Source organism: Diplotaxodon limnothrissa, linkage group LG3, assembly GCF_057381915.1.
Source record: "Diplotaxodon limnothrissa isolate DT_005_m linkage group LG3, D_limnothrissa_male_GT1.1, whole genome shotgun sequence".
Classification (NCBI taxonomy): Eukaryota; Metazoa; Chordata; class Actinopteri; order Cichliformes; family Cichlidae; genus Diplotaxodon; species Diplotaxodon limnothrissa.
In genome coordinates, this window is record NC_140598.1 from 9,928,150 (window position 1) to 9,954,541 (window position 26,392).

Here is a 26,392-nt window from a genome sequence, read left to right on the forward strand (position 1 = left end):
TGGGCTACCTGCTGGGTCACCTGCTAGGCTACCTGCTAGGGTACCTGTTGGGCTACCTGCTGGGTTACCTATTGGGCTACCTGTTGGGTTACCTGTTGGGCTACCTGCTAGGCTACCTGCTGGGCTACCTGCTAGGCTACCTGTTGGGCTACCTGCTGGGTTACCTATTGGGCTACCTGTTGGGTTACCTGTTGGGCTACCTGCTAGGCTACCTGCTGGGCTACCTGCTAGGCTACCTGTTGGGCTACCTGCTGGGTTACCTATTGGGCTACCTGTTGGGTTACCTGTTGGGCTACCTGCTAGGCTACCTGCTGGGCTACCTGCTAGGCTACCTCCTAGGGTACCTGTTGGGCTACCTGTTGGGTTACCTGCTGGGTTACCTGTTGGGCTACCTGTTGGGCTACCTGCTAGGCTACCTGCTGGGTCACCTGCTAGGCTACCTGCTAGGGTACCTGTTGGGCTACCTGTTGGGTTACCTGTTGGGCTACCTGCTAGGCTACCTGCTGGGCTACCTGTTGGGCTACCTGCTGGGTTACCTGTTGGGTTACCTGCTGGGTTACCTGCTAGGCTACCTGTTGGGCTACCTGCTGGGTCACCTGTTGGGTTACCTGCTGGGTTACCTGTTGGATTACCTGCTAGGCTACCTGCTGGGCTACCTGTTGGGCTACCTGTTGGGCTACCTGCTAGGCTACCTGCTGGGTCACCTGCTAGGCTACCTGCTGGGCTACCTGTTGGGCTACCTGTTGGGTTACCCGCTAGGCTACCTGCTGGGTCACCTGTTGGGCTACCTGCTGGGTCACCTGCTGGGTTACCTGCTGGGGTTTATCCGTGGGCCTGCTAACTCTGTGCAGCAGGCTGTGAGCCAGCCTGTGGTTGGTGCTGTGTGTGTTCTGGTCAGACAGCGGCTCAGTGAGACCCAAGCAGGACAGGAGCTGCAACACGGGGAGAATCAGGACCGGACTCAACCAGGGCGACGCCTCCGCTTGTTCAGGGACCAAACTCAGTGCTGTGTTAAGAGAAAGAATATCTCATGTAGGACACAAAGCTCTGTGAGGTTCCAACCATGACCTGCACAGGACCTAGTTTTGTTCCCACTAATTCTTTCACTGCTTCAAAGTCTCTTAAAGGAAGCTAAAGCCAGCAGAGCTTTGTCCAAAATAATCACTTTACCAAGTCTGAGAAGGCTGGTCAGCTGATCTGAAGGGGCTTCCAACAAGAGCAAGGCCACGCCCATCACCAGCTCATCCAACAGCAACTCCTACAGAAAACAAACAGCGATGCCAACAGGTCAATACAGGCCGCAGGCCACAGAGGCCCGAGGGCTCACACATTACAGCACTGACTGGTTCACAATGGGGGACATTTGACCCACACGTGTAAACCTCTCCAGGTACACAGAGACACGGGCAGCGTGAGCGCGCTAAAGTGAGACCCGCTTTGATTTTCAGCCATCATGGAGGACAAAAGGTTTCACACCTGTTCAGGCCTCAAACTCAGGTGTGCTCTCCCTGGTAGGAGCAACAAGGCTGAAAACACTGAACCAAACAATGCTACATTTCTACAAAGTGTCTTTGAGTGTCAGATATTCACATGTCAGCTCGCTGCAGTGAGTGAAGAAGCTGATAAGCATTAATGCCAAATAAGCCACTGCTGGGAGTCCAGGCTCAGGTTTGGAGCAGAGACATTTGCACACGTAAAACAAAAAGCATCCCTTTTGTTTGCTTCCATATTTAGGCTCGCTCACGTTAACCAGCACAGCAGCGCGGCTTCTTTATCTTTGCTGGTGTCTGTTTACAAACAGCCATCACCTGACAGGCTGGAACCAGCTGCTGTATTAAGCCGATTATTGGTCTGCAGTCTCCGTTGAACTCGAGGCATCGCCGACACGCACACAGCAGCTGCAGAGCCAGCGCCGCTTTCTCTGGTTTCCACTGGTCTCCAGAGCTCCCAGTTAGATCTTGGAGCAGAGCGCCCACAAATGCACACAGCTCCAGGACTGCCTCCACGCTGTCCACCTGCAGGGACAGAGAGGAGAGGCTGACATAGCTCCATCCTGCTCTCTGTGTTAGTCACTTCCTGTCAATCTGAGCGTATGCAAATAAGAGAGACACATTTAAAGGATGGTGGACTGTAACATACAGAGTGGAAACATGTCGGCCGTGTCTTTGTACAGTTACCTAACATAACTTCAGCTTGTTACCTGCATGTGTGGAACCAGCTGACAAAGACAGAGCAGCAGCCTGTCAGACACTGGGGACAGCGTTTCCTGCTCCTCGTTCTGGGGGGCGGACCTGGATCCTCCCTGAATGGGCAGCAGCACCCTAAGAAGACTCTGTCGAAGGAGCGTGTGCTCGGGTTGCCTGTGCGGTTGGCAGTATAGGTACCGAAGGAAGGGGGCCAGCATGGTGATATAAGCCTCTTTATCTCTGTAACGTACACACACACTGGAGTCAGAAGAACCTCTGAAAATATATCATCTGATAATGTCCAGTTGTCTTCAAAGACAACAACATAACAGGATACGACAGGAACCAGTAAGACTTACCTGTCAACAGCTTTCTGGATAAAGTCATCGATCTCGAACAGCAGAGCCGGCCAGCAGTCCTCTCTGTTCTCCAGGGCTGTGACGTACGGGTGAGGGCTGCTCCTGCAATGGACGGGTCAGTGTCCCAGCTCTGATTCAAGTTATGCTCCCAACAAACCACTGAGTCAGTCTATTACAACGAAGACAAACTAAGAAGGCCTAAATCCACACAAGACCTGTCGCCTTCCTCCTCTCACCCCAACCAATCACAGCACATGGCCCCGCCCCTCCCTGAGCCTGCTGGAGGTTTCTTCCTGTTAAAAGGGAGTTTTTCCTTCCCACTGTCGCCAAAGTGCTGCTCAAAGTGGGTCATATGATTGTTGGGTTTTTCTCTGTATTATTATAGGATATACTGTACAATATAAAGCACCTTGAGGCGACTGTTGTTGTGATTTGTTGCTGTATGAATAAAACTGAATTACAAGTTCTCCAAAGAACAAACTGTTAACACTAAAAACTATTGACGGTGTTATTTTAAAGCATCCACCCTTTTTTTGGCCAAGTGCTACACATCGTCACTTTTGCAGAATGCAGTCACATAAATAGTCCTCCAACATCCGTACTGTGAGAGACTAAACGTTAGCAGTTCCACACACACTAACGCATCCACTGATACCATTATAGATCCAGCCTCCGTGTTTCCAGTCTTCACATGACGTAACCTGTTTGACCACGTGTCACCCTTCAGCACGCCATTTCCAGACCCTGAGTTTTAATACAGCGCCAACTCGTCAGCCTATCAGAGCACTCCCCACGTTTCAGCACAAAGGAAGCAAACAATCAGGAGTTTCTTCTATTTATTGTGACTCAAAGTCTGGTGTTTCAGAGCACTGGCAGACAATTTGGACAGGGGAGATCTTTCTGTTGCACCGCTGATTTTTATACGGATGTTCACGAGTGTCTTTGCCTTTGAGGTGAAGTCTGCATTCATCCACAGGACAGATTTTATACACTAAAAAGAGGAGAGCTCACTATATTGTGACCAAACATCACTTTTAATGTTAAAACCCTGTTGGTTCTTACAGCGGCCCATCGCTGCAGCCACAGCACCGTCTGTCACTCTGTCCTCACTCGTGAACAACACCCACAGATACTTAAACGCCTCCAACTTGGGCGCCAGCTCGTCCTTGACCTGGAGTGGCTGCTCCACTGTTTTCAGTTTTGAACCACAGCCTCAGACTTGGAGGTGCCGATTCTCATTCCCAATGTTTCACACGCAGCTGCAGAATTACTCAAAACAGCATCGATAACAACACCCAGCAGGAATAGATCCGACAGTGATGGCAAAACGGACCAAGCTCCAAAAGTCTTGCTCCATTGCCTCGCCAAGCTCCTCGTACAGCTTCTGCAAGAGTTACACTCATCCTGTCGATATCTGCCAGAAGATAGCCAAGCCTAACAGGACGCTTCAACCTGCTGCTCCTGAACCTCCAATGTCTATCTTCTGGTTCAGGGATTGCCACCACCACATCAAAGTCCCCCAGTAGGACTATGGAGTTGCTAGATGGGGTACCCACCTCACCCAGCAACTCTAAAAAGTACTCTAAGCAACTGTTAGTCACATATGCACAAATGACTATGGGCACCTGTTCCCAACATGACGGCACAGGGAAGCAACCGTCCTGTCCACCAGGGAAAACGTCTAAATGCTGATCAAATCAGGGAGATACAAACGTACCCATTCCCTGCCTGCCACCTCTCACTCTTTACATGTAGTCAGTATTTTTCAACACGCACTAGTTTGGGATGTTCATGCTCCAAGAGCCAGTTTATAGCTGCGACTGAAGCACCAGGGCTACGACTGCCACCCCACAGAGCACCGGACTCCTACAGCACTTCAAGTGGGTGATGGACCAATGCTGCCTCTTTGGACTAGCAGTAAGCTACAAGCTATGTGTAGCTTGATAGATTACACAAGACAACATGTATGAACACCTCTAGATATTAGACACGAGATACTTACCTGATAGAATACGGACAGGTGAAGTGTCCATCGCTCTGGTCAGCCTGCATCTCCAACAATCGCCGAATGACTTTTATCAACCCTTGAGTGTGTCTGTTGGATATCAGAGTCAGAATAACTGAAAAAACTAACAGTCTGAGTGTTTTCAAATGTTTTCAAATAGTTACATTATGCTGCACCACGAGGTCAGCGTCCAGATTAGAGAGCATCTGTGGAACAGTGACCTTTAACATTTTCATGTTTCAAAGCTATTTTCTTTACTTCATGAGCCCTGATGGAGAGCAATGACATCGTGGATTTATCCTCAGCACAGACTAAGCTGTGACCTCCATGTGTCTAACTCGGTTTGTAGACTGTCAGTCGGGCTCCTGCACTGGAAGCATTGACTCCGTGTTACACACTGGTAGCTGGAAAAGAAGGCGACTGGACTTGATTAAGTTTTAAAGATGTTTCCTTCTTATACAAGGTGGAGAGACCCACATACTTAAACCCTACAGGGCGTTGCCCTCCTTGGAGATGGTCATCGAGCTATTTGTCATGTGCGTCGTCACATGAGTATAAACAAAAGCGTAGGTCATTGTCAACACCAAGGGTTAAGGGTTGAACCACTATGAGACCTTACCGCGACCCATCATGTGACCTTTGAGGTCACCTGAGGCGAGGTGTGAGTGGGCCTTTAAAGGGATTTAAAGACTGAATTCGTAACAGTGGACAAACACGGCCTTCTTCATGCCTCTTCTCAGTTCCCAGTGTTAGCATTCTCATGCTAAAGAGAGCCTTCTTTGTCCTGCTGATACACGACCTCGTCCTGCTGAGGTCCGTCTTTCATGTTGTGCCTTTGTGCAGCGGCTGTAACGCTGCATGGATGCAGGTTACAGAGCCTCTATCAGACTCCTTGACAAACAGCTGAGCTTTCTGAGGCAGGATCGTGGCGTCCAATAACTGCGTGTTGCATACCTTGCAGAAGGCAGGAGGTTGAGGACACCATTGAGGATGTAGTCCAGGTCTGCATGGCCCTGGTCCACCAATAACACCAAGGTGTCACAGCACGCTGAACACACCACAGCACAGTCACTGCAGCACTGCTGCCACAAAGCTTCCAGTGCTGGGCCCTGAACGACAACAGTGATGCAGTCAGAGTTTCAGAAGTTTAACTAGACTATCTGTGCCGTTTCCACACATGCACTGAAGCCCTGAATGAAAACGGACAGAGACAGAGGTGCAATCTGTCCCACTCAGTTCAGCCACTCAGCACTGATTCAATCCCACAAGGTTTGATTCAATTTGGACTCAGACAGTCAGAAATATAACTATGCTCGTTTCTCAGTGCATATCCATATTTTATATCTGTGTATAAAAACAAAGCTGACACTGTGAGATCAGAGGCGTCAGCCTCACAGCAGATGTGTCAAAGTCACTGAGGATAAAACACAGGACCACATGAAGCAGATGTTCCTGCTCTTTTATACTTCATGTAACTAAAGAAATGATCACATGTGACTCTTACAGGAACTCACCTGAGCACAGGACCAGGTGATCTGCCCATCTGACCCTTTTTCCTTTAAGACAGCTGCAACAAGACTTCTCACCGTCTGCAACACAAGAAAATCACACTTCTGTCCCATTATTCACAATAACAACGAGAGGAAGAGAAACCAACACTACAGAGTGAGTGAATGAATGAATGAATGAATGGATGAATGTGCCCACAGGGACCTGAGTCTGTGTGTTCAGTAAAACCTGCCTCCCCTCTCCATAAACATATTATACACACGAGTGTGAGCGACTCAGAAACCCTCGTGGTTGCCAACAAACATACAAAGTAACTCTGTGTCTTGGATCTTGTTACACTGTAAACTCACCTCCTGTCTCTTTAAAATCCTCCAACAGCTGCACACATGTATCCGTGCACCTTACAGTCATGTTACTCTATCAAATAGTTACGTTACTCTTTACTCTGTCTTATCAGGAGACTTTTTTATGAGTGTTGCTGAATTCCTGTTAATGGTAGAGATTTTCTGCCTGTGTGAGCTGCTAGTTTACCTCTATCAGTAACAAATCACTCGTACCTGTGGAATCTCTGCAGACAAGGGAAGGATCATTTGTATCATTCGGATGGGAGGAGTCACAGAGCCTCTTACCTGGGCTTGTATGACGGGGCTGGGGAACTCGAACCGTGTCTTTAAACTCTCCATCATGTCACTGGATCACACCTGTGAACATCCAGAATCTCCATTAGAACAACAGGAGGAGGTTTGAGAAAAAACACAAAAACTAAATGGGGAGTCTCATGAATCCAAGCTGGGAGCTGGTCCACAGGAGACGGGCCACTGAGAGACAGCTGAAGGCACTGCTGAAGGCACTGCCTCCTATTCTACCTAGCAACAACAAATAAGGCTGCAGTCTGAGGAGGGAGTGCTCTATCAGTATAACTTTGTACTACAAGCTTTTTAAGAGACGACAGAGGCTGATTATTCGAGGCCTCGTCTGTCAGAAGGAGGACTTTAAATCTTGGATTTAACAGGGAGTCAGTGAAGAGGAGCTAATATGTGACAGATATGCTCTCTTTCTACTTCCTGTTGGTACTCGTGCTGCAGCGTTTCAGCTTAACTGGAGGCTTTGAGGCTTTTCATAAGATAAGATAAGATAAGATAACCTTTATTAGTCCCACACGTGGGAAATTTGTTTTGTCACAGCAGGAAGTGGACAGTGCAAAAGTTATGAGGCAAAAATTAGAATACAATAAGAATAAATACAGTACACAACTGTACAGAATAGAATAAAATAAAATACTATATACAGTAGAATAAAATAAATATACAATAAGATAAAAATAGAATACAAATACTATATACAACTGAGTAAAATACAACGATGACAGAAAGGATTATTGCACATGTATGGATGTGTGTGCTTGATCAGTTAAAGTCTTTATTATGGAGTCTGACAGCAGTGGGGAGGAAAGACCTGCGAAATCTCTCCGTCCCACACCGTGGGTGCCGCAGTCTCCCACTGAAGGAGCTGCTCATGGCACTTGTCTGATAACACTGACTCACAATCGTGCAGCTAGAATCACTCTCAGCTTAGTTCACAGACCTACGTGGTTGTTTGTGCACACTGAATGATATATTCTGCTCAAAGATGGCTCCTCACAGCTTCACTGGAGGCCACGATGATGCTGTTTCTAAGAGTTTTAGGGCCGAGCACAACAGCCTGTCTGGATTTAGAAGCAGGAAATTAGAGGTCACCAGGTCTTTTAGGTCTCTGTGATCAACAAATCACAACAACAGTCACGTGAAGGCACAGACCACGAAGTACAGAGAAAATCCCACCAACCGCTCAACCCCAATGAGCAAGCCCTCGGCCACAGCAGGAAGGAAAATCTCCCTTTTAGCCGAAACAGACTGGAGGACGGGCAGACGTCTGACCGACTGGTGGAGAGGGAGGGACTCACATGGTGGATACTCATCTCTCACAGACGGTGAGAGGACAAAGACAAAAGTGTCGCCTCATATCAGGCGGCACCTCCAGGGCTGAAAACTGAAACCTGTGCAGAAGTGCCAAAAACTGCAATTCCCCTAACGGCCTCTGGAGCCTGCATCCAAAAGTGAGACAACCCCAACAGCCCCCTATATGAGCACTGTCACAGTTTACAGCTGTAGCTTTTTAGCAGGCCTCACCTCTGCCCATCCAAGTGACCCACCTGTGTCACACACACTGTGAAGCTGAGCAGTGTGTCACTATGAAAGCTCTGCTTCTTCCATGGTTTATATACACATGCTGTGTGGATCTGTGTCTGAAGGAGCACAATACATTGGGACGCACACTCATTGTGTCCCAAGTGTCACTTTCAAACTATAAAATACAAAAATAAAATCAGCAGCGTTGCTCTGTTGGTCTCTAAGAGGACATCAGGCTAACATCTACTGTTATTAAATTAGTGCGACACACCATGATGAGCTGCAGTCACACTGATACAGCCACATAGTACGTGACAGCTCAAATAATTAATCAGGAGTAATCCCCCAGATATATAACAACGCTCAATCTGGAAATGGCAAAGCCGACCACCCAAGACAGAGCAGCATGTTTATGAAGTGTCCCACAAGAAACTGGACACGTCAGAGAAACCAGGAGAGGAACTGTGGTGTTACATGATGAGTGGATGAATACAGCTGTTAAGGGTCACTGAGTGAAGGATGCAACAGGAGTGAAAAGGACAGTTTATAGTTAGACCTGCTGCAGTGTCTGTTTTGGAGATGGTGACAATGACTTCAAATTAAAATCTAAAACCCAGCTGGATGTGTCGTAGTGGAAAATGTTCAGTTTGTCTTTAGAGTGACTGGAATGGACGAGGAGGGCCAGCTCAGGGTGAACCTGAGACCAGGTGACAGACCTGGATCCTCGGGACCAGGTGAGAGGAGGCAGATGAGTTGCTATGGAGACACTAAGAGGAGAAACCGGAAGAAGGAGAACGAGCTACTATCTGTGGCGTTTCCATCAGAGCCGCTGCGCAGATCGACCCTGCAGGGCTTCCGTCGTGATGTTCGTGGCAGGAACACTGCATTGTCTCTTGAAACTACACCGTTAGCTGGGTGACATTAACGGCGAGATGTGTGAAAACTGCAGTTCTCCAAGTGACAAGACTTTTGTTAATGAAGTGAGTGAAAGTAAGGTTGATTTGTCAAAGCGGTTTCCTGCGGTGCGCAGCTCGTCCTGGTGTTTCCTACATTTCCCACAGGCCAAAGCGCTTCACCACGAAGCTTCCGTACACACGAGGCCATCCGCAGTTATCTGGTGATCGTAATACGGAGAAAACTAAACTGTAAAGTCGTCCGGACACAACTTAGCACTGAACAGGACCTGCTAATAGCAGCTTAGCATCAACACAAGCTAATGCTAACGTTATACAGCTGACGGCAGGTTCACTGTAACAGATACGCGGCTGTAACTGTAACTGCAGCAGGCTAAGAAAGACTAACGAAGCTCAGTTAAAGTTATACATGCTGTTCAACAAACTTTACCTCCTCCATCCAGCAGACCCGCGCGGAAATACGGCGAGCAGCGAGGGCCAAAAAGGACAGGAAACCGCCTGTCTCACGCGATTACGTCACAGACATGCACAGCACGCGCAGGCTGACTTCATATTTTCAGCACATTTAATAGAGCACTGCAATTATTATTATTGTTGTTGTTGCTGTTGCTGTTTCTTGTTGTTAATATTATTTTATGACAAAATGTTGACACACTGTGTGAAATGTAAATAAAATTGAATGGTTTGCAAATCTCATGAACCCATACTTTACTCATAATGCAACATAGAAAACAAATGAGCTCATTGTGAATTTGGTGGCAGCAACATCCCAAAAAGCTTGCAGCATGGCCATGTTTCCAACATCACCTCTACTTTCAACAACCATCCATAAACACCTGGGAACTGAGGAGACCAGGTGCTGGACTTTTGGGAGAGCATCATTTTTGTCTGATATAAGGGACAGAGCTGCTCAACAGTCCTGCGGCTTTTCCTCTCGTGATGTCACAAATATGATCAAATATCTGGTTCAGGACTTGCGGTCTTCCACTACAAAGCCCTGCTGTAGTGTGCAGCTTAGCAACATCCTCCATAAACATGTAAAATACATCATCTCCATGGGAGCACATGTTGCTCTAAAACCTGTGTATATAATTCAGTCTTGGTTCCTTTCCAAATGTGCAAGGTGCCAATTCCATAGGCACTGATCTAATGCCAACCATCAGAGATGCAGCCTTTTTAAACACTGATAACAAACTTCAGCTCAGACATGCAAAGCGTCTCATTACAGACGATTTACAGCCGGCGAGCCTTCAAAGTCTTGGGTCTGAGATGGGTCCGTAAGAAACCACGTTGGCCGGTTTGGAAGCACGTCGCGAGGCTCCAAATGCTCCACCAGACCGCCGACAGGTCTCGCACACCACAGCCGCTCTATCACGTGACACATACTGCTCCTATGTGGTCATGTGTTGGGTTACGCCATGTCGCAAGTTTTCTGAGGAGCTTTTGTGATATTTAGTAGATCGGATTACATCTTTTTTTATTTATTACTTATATCCGACCCAGTAATTTAGGTCAGTATCGGACTGATACCGATATGCAACATCGGCTCGGTCCATCTCTAGTTCAGATGGCTTTTAATGAGCCTTATAAAATAAACACAGTTTAAAAACATCTAGCAACTAAATCAAGGGTAGCCTGAACTTACAGTCACTGAACACAGCAAGTGTCCCTGCTCTCAGATACAAAACCTGCCTTTAAAAGTTCAGAGTAATGAAATCAGCAGCACTGATTCTATCATTTCTAGTCTCACACACCACTTGTGCATTTCTGTAGTTTTGGTTCACATCGGTTGATTTTCTGCAGTAAACAACTAATGAGAGCATTTTCTAAACCTCTGAGTGTCCATCAGGATCCTGTAGAAACAGCTTCCATGTCAAACATTAATATTCTGGATTCTGTTTAGGAAGAAAAAGATTTTTAGAAAATTCTCTAAAGAATTCAACATCTGTTTTGTTTTCTACTATTTATTTAAAAAGTCCCTCTAGCACAGATTTCTTTAGTCACATGTCTTTCTGTGTCTTCCATACAAACATTAAACATGCAAACACTCAACACAGCAACACTGAAAGCATCCAAGTGTAACTTTCATTCAAATCAAACTTTATACACAATTACAACATGGAACAAAAGACAATCTAAACATTAAAACACTACAACCAACGAAGAAACAAATGAAACCAATCACAATCAACATCAAAATATGATCATGGAAAAATAGGAGAGACATATCATACAATTCATACACGTTCATGTGAAATCTTTGGGTTCAATAACCTTCAATCCTTCTTTTAAATTACATTTAAATTTCAGCTGGCAGCAAAGAAATGAATCAGAAATTAACCTCAATGAATCTGCAGCTTCATCAATGTGATGCTGAGTTTCTGACTGAGATTGAGTCTGAACATGTCTGACTCGGTGAAACAGTCAGAGTGTTTCTCTGACAGCAGGAGCCTCTTTACACTCAGCTTCACACAGACGAGCTGAGGAACGATCAAGCAAACTTCTTCTTCTGTCATTTTTAACAGCAGCTTGCATCCAAAGATGTTGCACTACTGCCATCTCCTGGCTTTTACTCTTACTTCTCTTCCAGATCCTCAGATCCTCTTGATGACATCAGTATTTCTCAAAAATGAAAAACCACTCCTTTCACCTCATCAGGACTTAACTGATTAACCACTTTTTCAAACGTAAGTTTCATTTCACCACCAGTTCCCACCCTCAACACTCTCCTTTGACTTCTATACTTCAACTAATAACCACATGTTCACCCGTCTCCGTAGCATTACACCATCACATAACCCAGTCGGATGTTTCCCCATCATAAAAAGAGAACCATTCAGAAAGCAGTGACCTGTTTGTATTCTCCTGCTGCCTATTTAACCCACTACTCCTCTTAACTTCTATTGTGTTTTGTACCCCATGTCTCCCTTTTGTTCCATTATCCCATGCCATTCTCCAGAAGTTCTTACTTTGTGTCCAAACTATTCTTTTCCCTCAGATTTCAACAATGGTATCTGCACATCTATGTCTACTTTTTTAACAGCTGCTTTAGCCAATCTGCTCTTTCATTACCCACAATACCTCTATGAGCCAGAGTCCACATTATCACTATATGTTTATTTTCTTCAGACACTCTATGATGAGCAAAAGGACGTCATACAAATTTACTTTCAATGCTGACAATGAATCACTACATATTATTACTTTTGAAATTCTGCTGTCTTCCACCCATTCTAAAGCCAACAGTGTGACATATAACTCAACTGCATATATACTCAGAAGATTTGATGTTGTTTTTGCAATCTTGAGCCTTAACTGCAGAATTACCACTGCTACACTTGTTGCTTCAGGTTTGGGATCTTTCGACCCGTCTGTATACACCTGTAAATAGTTCATTATAAAATTCTTCAATTCAATTCAATTCAATTCAATTTTATTTATACAGCACCAAATCACAACAGCAGTCGCCTCAAGGCGCTTTATATTGTACAGTAGATACATAGAAAAAAAATTACAATCATATGACCCCCTATGAGCAGCACTATGACGACAGTGGGAAGGAAAAACTCCCTTTTAACAGGAAGAAACCTCCGGCAGAACCAGGCTCAGGGAGGGGCGGGGCCATCTGCTGCGACCGGTTGGGGTGAAAGAAGGAAGACAGGATAAAGACATGCTGTGGAAGAGAGACAGAGGTTAATAACAGATATGATTCAATGCAGAGAGGTCTATTAATACATAGTGAGTGAGAAAGGTGACTGGAAAGGAAAAAACTCAATGCATCATGGGAATCCCCCGGCAGCCTACATCTATTGCAGCATAACTAAGGGAGGATTCAGGGTCACCTGGTCCAGCCCTAACTATATGCTTTAGCAAAAAGGAAAGTTTGAAGCCTAATCTTGAAAGTACAGATAGTGTCTGTCTCCTGAATCCAAACTGGAAGCTGGTTCCACAGAAGAGGGGCCTGAAAACTGAAGGCTCTGCCTCCCATTCTACTTTTAAATACTCTAGGAACAACAAGTAGGCCTGCAGAGCGAGAGCGGAGCGCTCTAATAGGGTGATATGGTACTACAAGGTCATTAAGATAAGATGGGCCTGATTATTTAAGACCTTGTATGTGAGGAGCAGGATTTTGAATTCAATTCTGGATTTAACAGGAAGCCAAAACAGGAGAAATCTGCTCTCTCTTTCTAGTCCCTGTCAGGACTCTTGCTGCAGCATTTTGGATTAGCTGAAGGCTTTTCAGCGAGTTTTTAGGACTTCCTGATAATAATGAATTACAGTCGTCCAGCCTGGAAGTAATAAATGCATGAACTAGTTTTTCAGCGTCACTCTGAGACAGGATATTTCTAACTTTAGAGATGTTGCACAAATGAAAGAAAGCAGTGAAGTGAGATTAGTGCTGTAAAACTTCCATAACACTGAACAGATGCCACCACAGATATGTTGAAATCTCAGTCAAAACTAGCAAAGACAAATGAAATCCATGAATCAGAAATGCTGATTGTTGAACAGATAATTCAGTCTGTACATGAGGAGGATCCACTTTAGACTAAACTACATACAGAAACACAGGAACCAGGGCACAGTGTAAATCCAGGACCTCTGTGTGCAACAGCTGACCTGTATGAACACAAAACACTGATTGAAGTCCACGTTGATGCTTTCTGTCTGTTTAACTTTTACATTTGAAGCAACACATTTTACTTCAAACACACAGATCAGGTAGAAAACTGTGGATTAGAAAACAAATTCATCAAGAAGGTCCTGAAGCAAGAAGTTCATCATTGCATAGAGTAAGAAAAAGGACATGAATCATCCCACGGGTCTGTGCAGTCGTTATATTATCATCACCTAAATCATGTCTGCATACTGTGTGTGTGTGTGTGTGTGTTGCTTTTTTAAATCTTCTACTTAGAGTTCAAACTTGGATAGTGATAAAAACATTGCACTGCTTCATTTAATATTTCATTGAACACATCTGTGGTTGAATTTGAATCTTAAATGTTTTGATTTCAAAGATGTGGTTCTGATATGAAGGAACAGAAAGTAAATTGTTGCCATGGATACAGTGAGACAGACGCCTCAGACCCTTATTTTTTATTTCTTTCTTTTATTTTATTGATTCATTTCTTTATTTTTACATTTTAAAAAGTGTATTTGTCTGAATGAACTAATCCCCATTTCCCATGCTTTGTGTCACTGGTCATACTGGGAACAGCCATAGAAAATGTTTGTAAAGAAGAAATCTTAAACATGAGCAGATTCTCAGGCGATTTCTGTTTCCTAACCATTGTTTCAGTAACACGTCCCATCACTACATGTGTGTTAAAGATTTCTTTGGGATCAAAATAATCCACTGACAGTTATCAGTACAAACAGGATGCAAAAATCCAAAGTTCAGACTTCAGAGTTACTAAAACAGAGATCTGAGGAAAACTGGTTCTTCACACGACGTTTCATGTGTGAACAGTAGAGGTGGTTTCATTTTCACATGTAGGTGTTGCAGTGAGGATTGCAGGGAGACATTTGCTGAATAGCTGCAGCTCTGCTCCTGTAGACTGCCTCTGAATGTGTGTGTGGTGATAAAGTCACTTTAATTAAATGTCACCTGTCAGGGAAAACTTTGTGTTGACTGAAGAAAGTTCACTTCTCTTTCATTGCAGCTCCACTCTTATTTTTGATGCACTCGTTTGTTTCATAAATGATTTCAATGATTTTGCCACAGCTCTGCATTGTCAGGTCGGAGCATGTGTGCTTTTGATGAAATGCTGATATGATGACGCTTGATTGGGGAAAGATTTCCACAGGTGGTGTTGTTGGTCTCCTCCTTCCAGTTTTCTTGTTGCTGCCTCTCTCCTCGCCTCAGTTGCTGCAGCTGTATCATGTATGTTGTTATGTTACATACAAAGAGGAATTTGTGACATTAAAGAGTAAAGATTCTTCTAATTGTTTTCATCTCATCTCCTACTGCTTTAGTCTGCGTGGACAATATATGAGTAAATCATTACCAAGCCAGATTATATTTGGAATATTTCAAACAGAGGACATTACAGTGAAATCTGCTTTCAATGTGACATTTACTTTGATCCTTTAAGACACAGTTTATACATCAGACAAGCTGTTTGCAGAGCGATTAAATGTTTGATATTGTTGTTAAAGTTGTACAGATGAGCGTTAATCACCAACAGCTTCATTCATGTGGATGAACTGGACGGTTCCAGGGAAACTATCAGGATCACACGCCTCCAGTGGTCACTGTGAGTAACTACAACTCTGCACATACAATAATTAAGATGAAGAAATGTTTTTATTGTAGAAAGATGAACCAAATGTAGTTTGACTCTCTGACAAACGATGGCAAGATAAAAGTAGTTTGTTAAAAAAGACACAAAAATGGTAACAATGCAAACAAATACAAACAACAGCATATCCTGATATGAGGCTCACAGATCAGGATCAGTACAATACGTAGCAACCGACATTGATGTTGCCATGGTGACCGCTGCTATATATAGTGTTTCTGTTACCTCACTTGTCTTAAACATCAACGCTGTCTGTTTTTCATTTTACTAATGAGTTCACTCTCTTCCCTCACTTTCGTCTCTTCCTCGTGTTTGAGCTCCTCTCAGGGAGGATTTAATAAGAAAGAGCTTTGATGATGGCTGTAGCTCAGGAGACAGAGCAAGGCATCTAATGATCAGAAGGTTGGTGGTTCAATCCCTGACTGCTCCAGCTGGCACACAAAGTATCCTTGAGCAAGACACTAACCCTCTCCGATGCATCCATCAGAGTATGAACGTGTTAAACAAGAATCAGTCCATTCACCATGGAAATATCAAAGTAGAAAGTGATGTCAGTTATGATTGGCTGCACAGCTGGATCACATGACCAGGTGAGTGGTACAAATAACAGGAAGCTTCTCTTGTGGCTTTAATAATCATTTGAATTGATAACTTGTGATTTACAGACTGTTCTTTATCTTTTCATTGTCGTCTGAAACACAGAAAAATATCAATGTTGGAAAATATGACATTTATATCTAGTTTCTAAAGGATGGTTTAATTCTCCAAAGGCCACCACAGACATGACGAAGTTATTTCATCATTATAATGCACAAAAACAAAAATCAGGATGAGCCCTGCTGCTCACCAAACTTGTGTTGAATAATAATTTGTGAATCATTTAGTTTAAAACATCAACTGACTGAATCCATGAATCTCATCATGTGTTTCAGAGTGAAAGACACAGACATGAACAGACTGAACTGTTTCTCTAACAGGCAAGACTAACTACACAGAGTCACTGACTCAGGGCCAAGGAAAAATCTTCTTACAAACTTATACAAATCTCTAAAACCAGCCCAGAACCCAAACCCAGGATAAAGAGTTTGAGTGAATGTGGTGTTGAAGGTGTGGAGGTGGATCAGAGTGTCAGAGGAGACTCTGTAGAAGGACAGAGTGCCAGCAGGACAGTCCACATACACTGCTGCTCTGTTAGAGACAGAGGAGGAGGAGGAGGAGGAGGAGGAGGAGGAGGAGATGGGTGTTTCTCTGTTATTGTGACAGACATAAAGAGGACCATCATCAGAGCAGCACAGACTCCAGGACTGATCATTGTATCCAAACAAACAGTCATAGCTGCGTCCTTTCCTTTTGATTCCTCTGTAACTCACTGATATCCAAGCCCTCCTCGTCCACTCGACCTCCCAGTAACAGCGACCAGTCAGACCATTTCTACACAGCAGCTGTTTACAAACATCAAATCTGTCTGGATGATCAGGATATGACTGAAGCTCCTCCACACGTGTCACCTTCCTGTTGTTGTCAGACAGTTGGAGCTTTGTGTTCACTGTGTTTGTGTCGATTGTGAGTTGACAGGAATCTGATGGAGAGAACAAACACAATCCAGCTGCAGTTATTGATCCATCATCTGTTCATTGATTGACACTTTGATGATGACTCCTGACATGATGAAGATGGTTGAATGTGTGCTGCTTTGTTTTCATGAATCCCATTAAAAACACACTTACACTTCCTCAGACCTGGTCTCAACCATCGGACTCCAGCAGGCTCCACCCTGAAAGGAGGAGGGGGGTCAGAGCAGCACAGTCAGCATGCACACATGGACATTACATGGCTCTCACACACACACTGTTACACACTGATAAAGGAACAGTCCAACATTTTGACACATAAATGTTTAAACTTCAAAAGAGCAAAACTCATAATCACATCACATTTAATCTCCTTTATTAAGCACGATGTCCAGGGAGCATTGACATGTGCCACAGTCAAGGTTCAACACACTGTGACATTCATGCTGTCAGGGAGTGGGTGCATATTAAATGTAAAGACTGGGACTGGCTACAAAAACTGATTCAGTACAGGTAGAGTGCAGCAGCCAGTGCATCACATATTTTGAGCTAATGCAGCGGTCATCACACCACATACTGCTTTCTATGTAAAGGAGCCTTCATTCTCAGATTAGGGTGTTTGTGACCATAAAGTCTGTCTCACAAGGGCAGCCACTGGTCCAGGCGAGGATGCCTCCACAGTGGGATGTCTGAGGCTCGTCATTTTGATTTATTTATTCAGAAATGATATTAAACAACAATACAGGGAAACCTTGAATTAAATGACACAATTCTTGGTCATTGATGGTTACAGCTAACAGTGTCTCTGGGACCACTTTTGACAGCATTTGACTGAAGTGCTGGTTGGCTGCAGGGCCACCATGAAGGCTCTTTCTGGAGCTCTCCGGCTACGTCCACACTAACACGTTTTAGTTTGAAAACGCCTTGTTTTCTCTCCATTTTGGCCTCCCGTCCACACTGAGACGGTGTTTTCCATCCATCCATCCATTTTCTTCCGCTTATCCGGGGCTGGGTCGCGGGGGCAGCAGCCCAAGCAGAGAAGCCCAGACCTCCCTCCTCTCCTCCCTCTCTCCCTCCTCCAGCTTGTCCGGGGGAACACCAAGGCGTTCCCAGGCCAGCTGAGAGATATAGTCTCTCCAGCGCGTCCTGGGTCTGCCCCGGGGCCTCCTCCCGGTGAGACATGTCTGGAAAACCTCGCTCAGGAGGCGCCCAGGAGGCATCCTTGTCAGTTGCCCGAACCACCTCAACTGGCCAAACTTCTCACCCTATCTCTAAGGGAGAGGCCAGCCACCTTCGAGAGGAAGCCCATTTCCACCACTTGTATTCATGATCTCGTTCTTTCGGTCACTACCCACAGCTCGAGGCCATAGCTGAGGGTCGGGGCGTAGGTCGACCGGTAAATTGAGAGCTTCGCGTTTACACTCAGCTCTCTCTTCACCACGACGGACCGGTGCAGCGTCCTCATCGCTGCAGCCGCTGCACCAATCCGTCTGTCGATCTCCTGCTCCCTTCTCCCATCGCTCATGAACAAGACCCCGAGATACTTGAACTCCTCCAGTTGGGGCAGGAACTCGACCCTGACCCGGAGTGGGCACTCCACCCGCAATCACGCCTCGCCACCTTAACGTCTATGCTCTCTATGCTGTTGTGTTGGTGTGTGTCGGACTTTGAGCTGCAAAGCTACAGCCGGCTGTGCGCGCACAGCAACCATGTGTGAAAAGTGGTCAATAAAGAGATGCTGAAAAGCGCGTTCATGCAAACATCGTGGGGTCTGCCGTGATATGTTTACAAAGGGACTTCTGCTCCTGAACCTCTGCACACAGCGTCTGCAGGTCGGGGCTGTACGAAGTCACTTTCATCTCTACAGGACTGTAAGCTGTCGTCTGTGAGGCGTGAGCGTGTTTGTTTGAACACAGTTCATGGTGGAGAACAGCTGCTGACATAATGTGGATCCGAAGATCTATAACTGGCCTACCTGGGGCTGAAAGTCTCGATAAATGCAGGCGTTTTGGCGGGTACACCGGCTTCCACGAGTGTGACGGATATTTTGAGCGATGAAGAAATAATAGAATATAATTTTATTTTTATATTTCAATATCACAATAATCTTCCAATTTAGAACTACAAGGTAAAAAAGAACTAACATAAATAAAATACACTTCAGCTAAATACTTCTAATGTATTTTCCCGGAGCCGCACTATAAGGACTAAAGAGCCACATGCGGCTCCGGAGCCGACCCCTGACCTAAGTGAAACCACTTGGCTACGCCTAGAAATTCTGTCCATAAAAATTATAAACATAATCGGTGACAAAGGGCAGCCCTGGCGGAGCCCATCACCCACCTGGAACGAGTCCGACTTATTGCCGGCTATGCGGACCGAGCTCTTGCAACGGTCGTATAAGGACTGAATGGCCCGTAGCAATGGGCCAGACACCCCATACTCCCGGAGCACCCCTCACAGGACTCCCCAAGGGACACGGTCGAATGCTTTCTCCAAGTCCATAAAACACATGTAGACTGGTTGGGCAAACTCCCATGCGCCCTCAAGTATCCATGAGAGGATAAAGAGCTGGTCCAGTGTTCCAGGACTAGGACGAAAACCGCATTGTTCCTCCTGTATCCGAGGTTCGACTAACGGTCGGACTCTCCTCTCCAGCACCCTGGCATAGACTTTCCCAGGGAGGCGTTTTCGCTCAAGGAAAACGCTGTGTTTTGAACACGCTCTCGAAAATGCATACATTTGAAAACGGTGCTTTCCCTTCGCAGTGTGGACAGCAAAAACGCAGACTTGAAAACGATGACACCTTTTTAGTCATGTGATGCAGTCATGTGACCAATTAAACAAAGATAGCGGAGGGCATTATACAACAGTTGTTTTGTTTGCTCTCATTTTTGACACCCCTATTAAAGGTTAATATCAGTCTGCACATGCTCCAGATAGCTTTTCTTTAAACTCTGTAACTCTCACTCGCTTTTGCAACTTTGTACTTTTGTGTTACTCGCAGCAACAACTCCACCTCATTGTTAGTCCATTTAAAAACTCAGTGCTTTTCCTCATTTTGCGGCGACGTTTCAACGAGCCGGAAAGTGAATAGACGTCGGACAGAAATGAGGCAGGTCGGATCTTCCTGCGTTTCATGCATGAGCAGGACTGCAACATAAGCGTTTTTTTCGGCCGTTTCAATGTGGACACACAACCTTGTGAAAACGACTGAAAACAATAGTGTGGACGCAGAGCATTTTCAGACGAAAACACCGTTTTCAAATCCATCTGGGCTAGTGTGGACGTGGTCTCAGTGGCACAGCACATATCCTGCAGTGCAGGCTGCAGGGTAACAGCACCAGTGGTTGTCCTTGCTAGATTGGCTTTACAGTCAAAAACACCCACTGGTCTGGGCCTAACACACAACCACCAATCCACCAGCTCCATCCCTTTGTTTCTTAATCTTTGTTTTCTGTTAGCAATGAATGACTGATTTGAATGATTGATTTATATTATATTTAGTGCCGTCAACATTAACCCGTAATTACGGCGTCAACACGGCAAATTCTCATTAACAAGTTAATGCAGATCAGCCCGATGAGGGGTTACACGGCGTTGAAGCGTTAATGTTGACAACACTAATTATATTATAATTTGACTTTGAATTTCAAGGTTGATCGACCAAAGTTAATTCACTTTGGTCGATCAACAGGCTAAACATGTCCTGGACATGGTCTCTGCACACAGATAAAACTTAAAATAAATAAAGAGAGTGAAAATGTCAGTTCCTTTCCAGAGATCAGTTTGAACAGGCTGCACCGTTGTTGCTGACAGAGATTTTGTCCTTTGAGACCCCATACAAACATCTACTGTTTAAGTTAGAGCAGAATGGAAAAATGTTCCTATATGTGTGATTGTTCAAATAACACTGGTTTCCAGCATTAAGTAATCAGACAGAGCCAGTTTCCTCATCTATCACACACTGTTTGTGGCTGTAACGGCCATCTACATACCTCATAGTGTCCAGTCTTAGCTGCTCAAGCATCTTCACTCCTGCCTGTCCTGGGTTATTGTAGCTCAGGTCCAGCTCTTTCAGATGGGAAGAACTGGAGCTAATAGCTGAGACCAGAGACTTGCAACCTTCTTCTGTGATCAGGCAGCCTGACAGCCTGCAGACATGACAGATACTCTTAGAGAAGAGAAAAATAGCTAAATGCAAACAGGAAATTGCAGCCAAAAGTGAAACAGGAGTTAAAAATAGCCATTAGTCAATCTAAACCTTGTAAACCTCTAAACCTCATCTACTGAACATTTCAAGAACGCTGACCTGAGTGTTTCCAGTTCACAATATGGACTTTTCAGTCCAGAAGACAAAACTTTCACTCCAGAGTCCTTCAGGTCATTGTTACTCAGGTCAAGCTGTCTCAAACTAGAGGGCTGGGAGCTGAGTAGTGAAGACAGAGTTTCACAGCTTCCCTCTGAGAGATTACAGACACTCAATCTGAACAGACAATAAAGAGAAAAATAATAATGTTAAACTTTCTGGTCTGAACCTTTGAAAAAACATGATCTAGATAAAATATCATCTCTATAGAGGTTAAATCATGTGGAGGGTAAATTAATCATCAATAATTAATCAATTAGTCATCATTAAATAATTAATTAAATGTCATTAATGGATTATGTTCAAAATACTTAATAAATTAAATACATACATCATTGATTTAGTCCCAATTAAATTAACTAATTAAATTAAATTAATTAAATTAATTAATTTTACTGAAGTTTAATGTGTCAGCGGAGCACATGTGGAACTGAACCATTCGCTTGTCTTAATTATCTGATGTTTATATGTGTTACACTTTTTTAATCTTTAATTTTAAATTGAAACTAACATTTAAAAACATTTGGTACAATGTGGAAAGAGGAAGAGTATTTCCAGCAGGAGCAGAAACGTCTGATTCAGCATGACGATGCTGTTGGTGGATACTGAAGAGCTCAGCCTGTCAAGACAGGATTAGGTTATCATTTTTAAAAATGTTTATTCAATTATATTCTGAGGCCAGTTATCTGGTATAATCTTTGGAAGTCTATTAAAATAAAAATGAAACACATCATACAGACTTGTGGACATTATTCACCCCCCCCCCCCCAACAAAGATCAGATCTTAATCAGGCTTTATTTTAGAATACATTTTAATAATATTTTTTAAAGCAGTTTAATAATTTCTGGAGCAGGCTGAACAGCAGTCTCCACTATCTACAAACAGCATGAACATGCTGTGGTGAAAATGCTCTCTTTCCTCCTTAACAGTCTTTTTAATGTTAGTTTTAATTTAATGCTTGTTTCAGATGCATAGTCTTAACTCAAAGTAACCATGGTCAGACTTCATTGAAGTCATGAACCGAAAACTCACAGCTGCCAACTCTAGTTTATGGCTAGACTCAGTTTGTTGAACCTGTGCCTTGAATAGTGTCCTGTTTGTCCCTCGTGTTTGTTTTCACATTTTAGACTTTGCTTCTATTGGACTTTTTATCAGTAACACGTGCTTACGTTTTGCTGGAACAGTTGAAACTAACATAAATAAATAACTCGAGAGGTGATAGTCAGCAGGGGGTTTACAAGTTGTGGCCGCGTTGTCGGCGGTATGCAAGCTCGACCACTTGCGTGGTCTGGCAGACATCACTGAAATCATCTGAGATGATTAGGTTCATTAAATGTGTCAGTAAAATAATTAAAATAGAAAACAAACCAATAATTGATTAAATATGTAATTAACTAATTTGAATTGCACATAAATACATAATGAAACATTTTAAATGAAATAAATGGATAATTCATTATTAATATATTTCTTTAATTATGTACTTTTTAAAAATTAATTACTGAAATAATTAATTCATTAGTGATGTATTTATTTAATACATCCATTAAAATTATTGCTATTTTACTCAAAATAAATTTAATACATAAATATTAAATAGTTAAATTATGATAATGAATACATGCAACTATAACTGATGACATAAAAATGAGGATTTCTTAAGCTAAAGCCAAAGTGCTGACTCATTTGACATGTTACTCTCTAATGTTTTCCCTAATAACAAGAACATAATTACACTTTAGCCACAAGAGGGCAGCAGCATTAATACAAGTCACATGTATATAAAGGTACAGTGATTATATTACAGACGGTGATGGCAGTGGGTTTTTCCATAACAGATCTACCAACCAATCACAAGTAATTTTTCTTGGTAGTTTTTTTCCCTGAAGTTCCTCCTTTTGAGAATTGAATAACTGACCAGATCTCTGTCAAACCCCACTGTTGCAGTTTATCTATCCTGCCCTGCGGTTATTTATCTGTTCATTTCTGACTCTTTCTCAACTTCTTGCACTCCTTTGAAAGAGATATAAAAGTAAGGATATGTCAGTATAAAAATAAATGTAGTGTTTAAGTTGCAAATTTCAAGTCAAATCACAAACAACAGTATCTGACCTGAGTGTTTCCAGTTTCCAGTTTCCAGTCTTCAGTCCAGAAAACAGTGTTGACAAACCTGAGTCCTGGAGGTTGTTGTTACTCAGATCTAGAGCTCTGAGCTCACAGTCTTCTAGTTGAAGAGAGGAGGACAGAGCTTCACATGCTCTCTCTGACAGGTTACAGCCATTCAGCCTAAAAAAAAAGATATAAATCATCATAAATAAAGTTACAATAAATTAAATAATAGAAACTTTATAACTTACAGAGCTTTTTTAGAGACTTTGACCACTGGCAGCAGCCTCAGAAGAGCCTCCTCTGAAGCAGAGTATTTCTTCAGGTCAAACACATCCAGATCTTTTTCTGATGACAGTAAGATGAAGACCAGAGCTGACCACTGAGCAGGAGACAGTTCATCTGTGGAGAGACGTCCTGATCTCAGGGACTGTTGGATCTCCTCCACTAGAGAACGATCATTCAGTTCATTCAGACAGTGAAACAGATTGATGCTTTTCTCTGCAGACAGATTCTCACTGAGCTTCTCCTTGATGTACTGAACTGCTTCTTGATTGGTCTTTGAGCTACTTCCTGTCTGTGTCATCAGGCCTTGCAAACGAGTTTGATTAGTCTTCAGACCCAAGAGAAAACGAAGGAACAAGTCCAGGTGTCCATTGGGGCTCTGTAAGGCCTTGTCCACAGCACACTGGTAGAAGTATTTCTCTGTCTGAGAGCTTGTTTGTTGTTTTTCCAGCTGATTGAGTCCAGAGTTGATGAAGGTCAGGTGGACATGAAGAGCAGCCAGAAACTCCTGAACACTGAGATGAACAAAGCAGAACACCTTGTTCTGGTACAGTTGTTTCTCCTCTTTAAAGATCTGTGTGAACACTCCTGAGTACACTGAGGCTGCTCTGATATCGATGCCACACTCTGTCAGGTCTGGTTCATAGAAGATCAGGTTTCCTTTCTGCAGCTGATCAAAAGCCAGTTTTCCCAGAGACTCAATCATCTTCCTGCTCTCTGGACTCCAGTGTGGATCTGTCTCAGCTCCTCCATCATATTTGATCCTCTTCACTTTGGCCTGAACCACCAGGAAGTGGATGTACATCTCAGTCAGGGTCTTGGGCAGCTGTCCTCCCTCTCTGGTTTCCAGCACATCCTCCAGAACTGTAGCAGTGATCCAGCAGAAGACTGGGATGTGACACATGATGTGGAGGCTTCGAGCTTTCTTGATGTGGGAGATGATCCTGCTGGCCTGCTTCTTATCTCTGAATCTCTTCCTGAAGTACTCCTCCTTCTGCGGGTCAGTGAACCCTCTGACCTCTGTCACCATGTCGACACACTGAGGAGGGATCTGATTGGCTGCTGCAGGTCGTGTTGTTATCCAAAGGCGAGCAGAAGGGAGCAGGTTCCCTCTGATGAGGTTTGTCAGCAGCTCATCCAATGAGGTGGACTTTCTGGTTTCTGTCAGGATTTTAGTTTTGTTGAAGTCCAAATTAAGTCGACACTCATCCAGACCATCAAGTATGAACACAACCTGGAAGTCTTCAAGCCTGCAGATTCCTGATTCGTTAGTTTGATTAAAGAAGTGATGAACAAGTTCCACCAAGCTGAACTTTTCCTCTTTCAGCACATTCAGCTCTCTGAAAGTGAATGGAAATATGAACTGGATGTCCTGGTTGGCTTTGTCTTCAGCCCAGTCCAGGCTGTATTTCTGTGTTAAGACTGTTTTCCCAATGCCAGCCACTCCCTTTGTCAGCACTGTTCTGATTGGTTCGTCTCTTCCTGGTGAGGCTTTAAAGATGTCTTCTTGTCTGATTGTTGTTTCTGGTCTGTCTGGTTTCCTGGATGCTGTTTCAATCTGTCTGACCTCATGTTCCTCATTGACCTCTGCAGTCCCTCCCTCTGTGATGTAGAGCTCTGTGTAGATCTGATTCAGGAGGGTTGGGCTTCCTGCTTTAGCGATGCCCTCAAACACACACTGGAACTTCTTCTTCAGTTGGGCTTTAAGTTCTCGTTTACAGAGTGGAGCAAATATTTCTGAAGGTAAGAAATTCAGAAACAAATATTATATAATAAATATCATAGCTTTTCAGTACCCTGAAAGGATGAATGTCTATTGGTCCATTTCTTGAGCTATTAGGAAAGATCAATATTCAGTCTTTAGAGAAATTCTCTTACTGCTCTGCAGATGGTCAGCCATCTCATGCTGCTTAAGTCTCCTCAAGAAGTGGAGTGTGATCTTCAGAAATGCTTCTCTGCAGCTCTTTCTTTCATCTTCATCCTCTCCTTCAAACATCTCCTCATCCTCCATCTGGCTCTTTAAAGTTTCTGGGTGATCTGGACTCAGAAGCTTCTGGATCTTCTTCAGCTCGTTCTTCACAAACATGGTGATGTTGTCCTCCAGCCGCTGGAAAAGAAGACTATATGAATTACCCAGTGGTAAATGGACTGGTTCTTATATAGCTCTCTTTGATACTCTGTGCACACAAAGCATTTATACAACATGCCTCATTCAACCAAGCACATTGTTCTATGCTTAAATACTTTCTTTCACACTCTGATGGATGCATCAGAGAGCAGCTTGGGTTTAGTACGTTACCCAGTACATTTGCCAGCCAGGGTTTGATTCACAAACCTTCTAACTAGTAGCTGACCTGCTCCCCTCCTGAGCTACAGTCACCCCAATCTGACTGAAATCATGGAGCCCAAACTCTGATTTATGTTGGACACACTGACAATCCTCTGGTCCACAAAGTGCAGCATAGAGGTGACTGAAAAGAACAAATGTAAACGTAGTACTACAAACCATAACCACAGAGTCCAGGTGTGTTTGATGCTGCTGTGCAGACTGACCAGTGGAAACCTCTGCTCTCTGCTGGTCCACTCTGTGGAGGAGTAATGTATAATTAGCTCATGT

At 43.9% G+C, this 26,392-nt stretch overlaps 2 protein-coding genes across 2 annotated transcripts in view; both read right to left on the bottom strand.

Moving 5' to 3' along the window:
• The window catches only part of focad (focadhesin), a 30,089-nt gene extending 20,499 nt beyond the window's left edge, over nucleotides 1-9,590 (bottom strand). Inside the window, exons 1-10 of the mRNA XM_085377301.1 lie at nucleotides 9,572-9,590; nucleotides 6,689-6,760; nucleotides 6,065-6,139; nucleotides 5,505-5,659; nucleotides 4,548-4,640; nucleotides 2,546-2,647; nucleotides 2,201-2,426; nucleotides 1,809-2,015; nucleotides 1,171-1,258; nucleotides 813-1,006 (exon numbers count right to left, since the gene is read on the bottom strand). Coding sequence (XP_085233427.1) covers nucleotides 813-1,006; nucleotides 1,171-1,258; nucleotides 1,809-2,015; nucleotides 2,201-2,426; nucleotides 2,546-2,647; nucleotides 4,548-4,640; nucleotides 5,505-5,659; nucleotides 6,065-6,139; nucleotides 6,689-6,745 — 1,197 coding nt within the window. The 5' untranslated portion in view covers nucleotides 6,746-6,760; nucleotides 9,572-9,590. The remainder of the gene's footprint in view (nucleotides 1-812; nucleotides 1,007-1,170; nucleotides 1,259-1,808; nucleotides 2,016-2,200; nucleotides 2,427-2,545; nucleotides 2,648-4,547; nucleotides 4,641-5,504; nucleotides 5,660-6,064; nucleotides 6,140-6,688; nucleotides 6,761-9,571) is intronic.
• A 6,929-nt stretch (nucleotides 9,591-16,519) lies between these two features.
• The window catches only part of LOC146634395 (protein NLRC3-like), a 63,710-nt gene continuing 53,837 nt past the window's right edge, over nucleotides 16,520-26,392 (bottom strand). The window contains exons 6-14 of the mRNA XM_085377338.1: nucleotides 26,282-26,360; nucleotides 25,654-25,882; nucleotides 23,742-25,512; nucleotides 23,497-23,670; nucleotides 21,327-21,500; nucleotides 21,013-21,168; nucleotides 17,171-17,217; nucleotides 16,814-17,022; nucleotides 16,520-16,631 (exon numbers count right to left, since the gene is read on the bottom strand). Coding sequence (XP_085233464.1) covers nucleotides 16,572-16,631; nucleotides 16,814-17,022; nucleotides 17,171-17,217; nucleotides 21,013-21,168; nucleotides 21,327-21,500; nucleotides 23,497-23,670; nucleotides 23,742-25,512; nucleotides 25,654-25,882; nucleotides 26,282-26,360 — 2,899 coding nt within the window. The 3' untranslated portion in view covers nucleotides 16,520-16,571. The remainder of the gene's footprint in view (nucleotides 16,632-16,813; nucleotides 17,023-17,170; nucleotides 17,218-21,012; nucleotides 21,169-21,326; nucleotides 21,501-23,496; nucleotides 23,671-23,741; nucleotides 25,513-25,653; nucleotides 25,883-26,281; nucleotides 26,361-26,392) is intronic.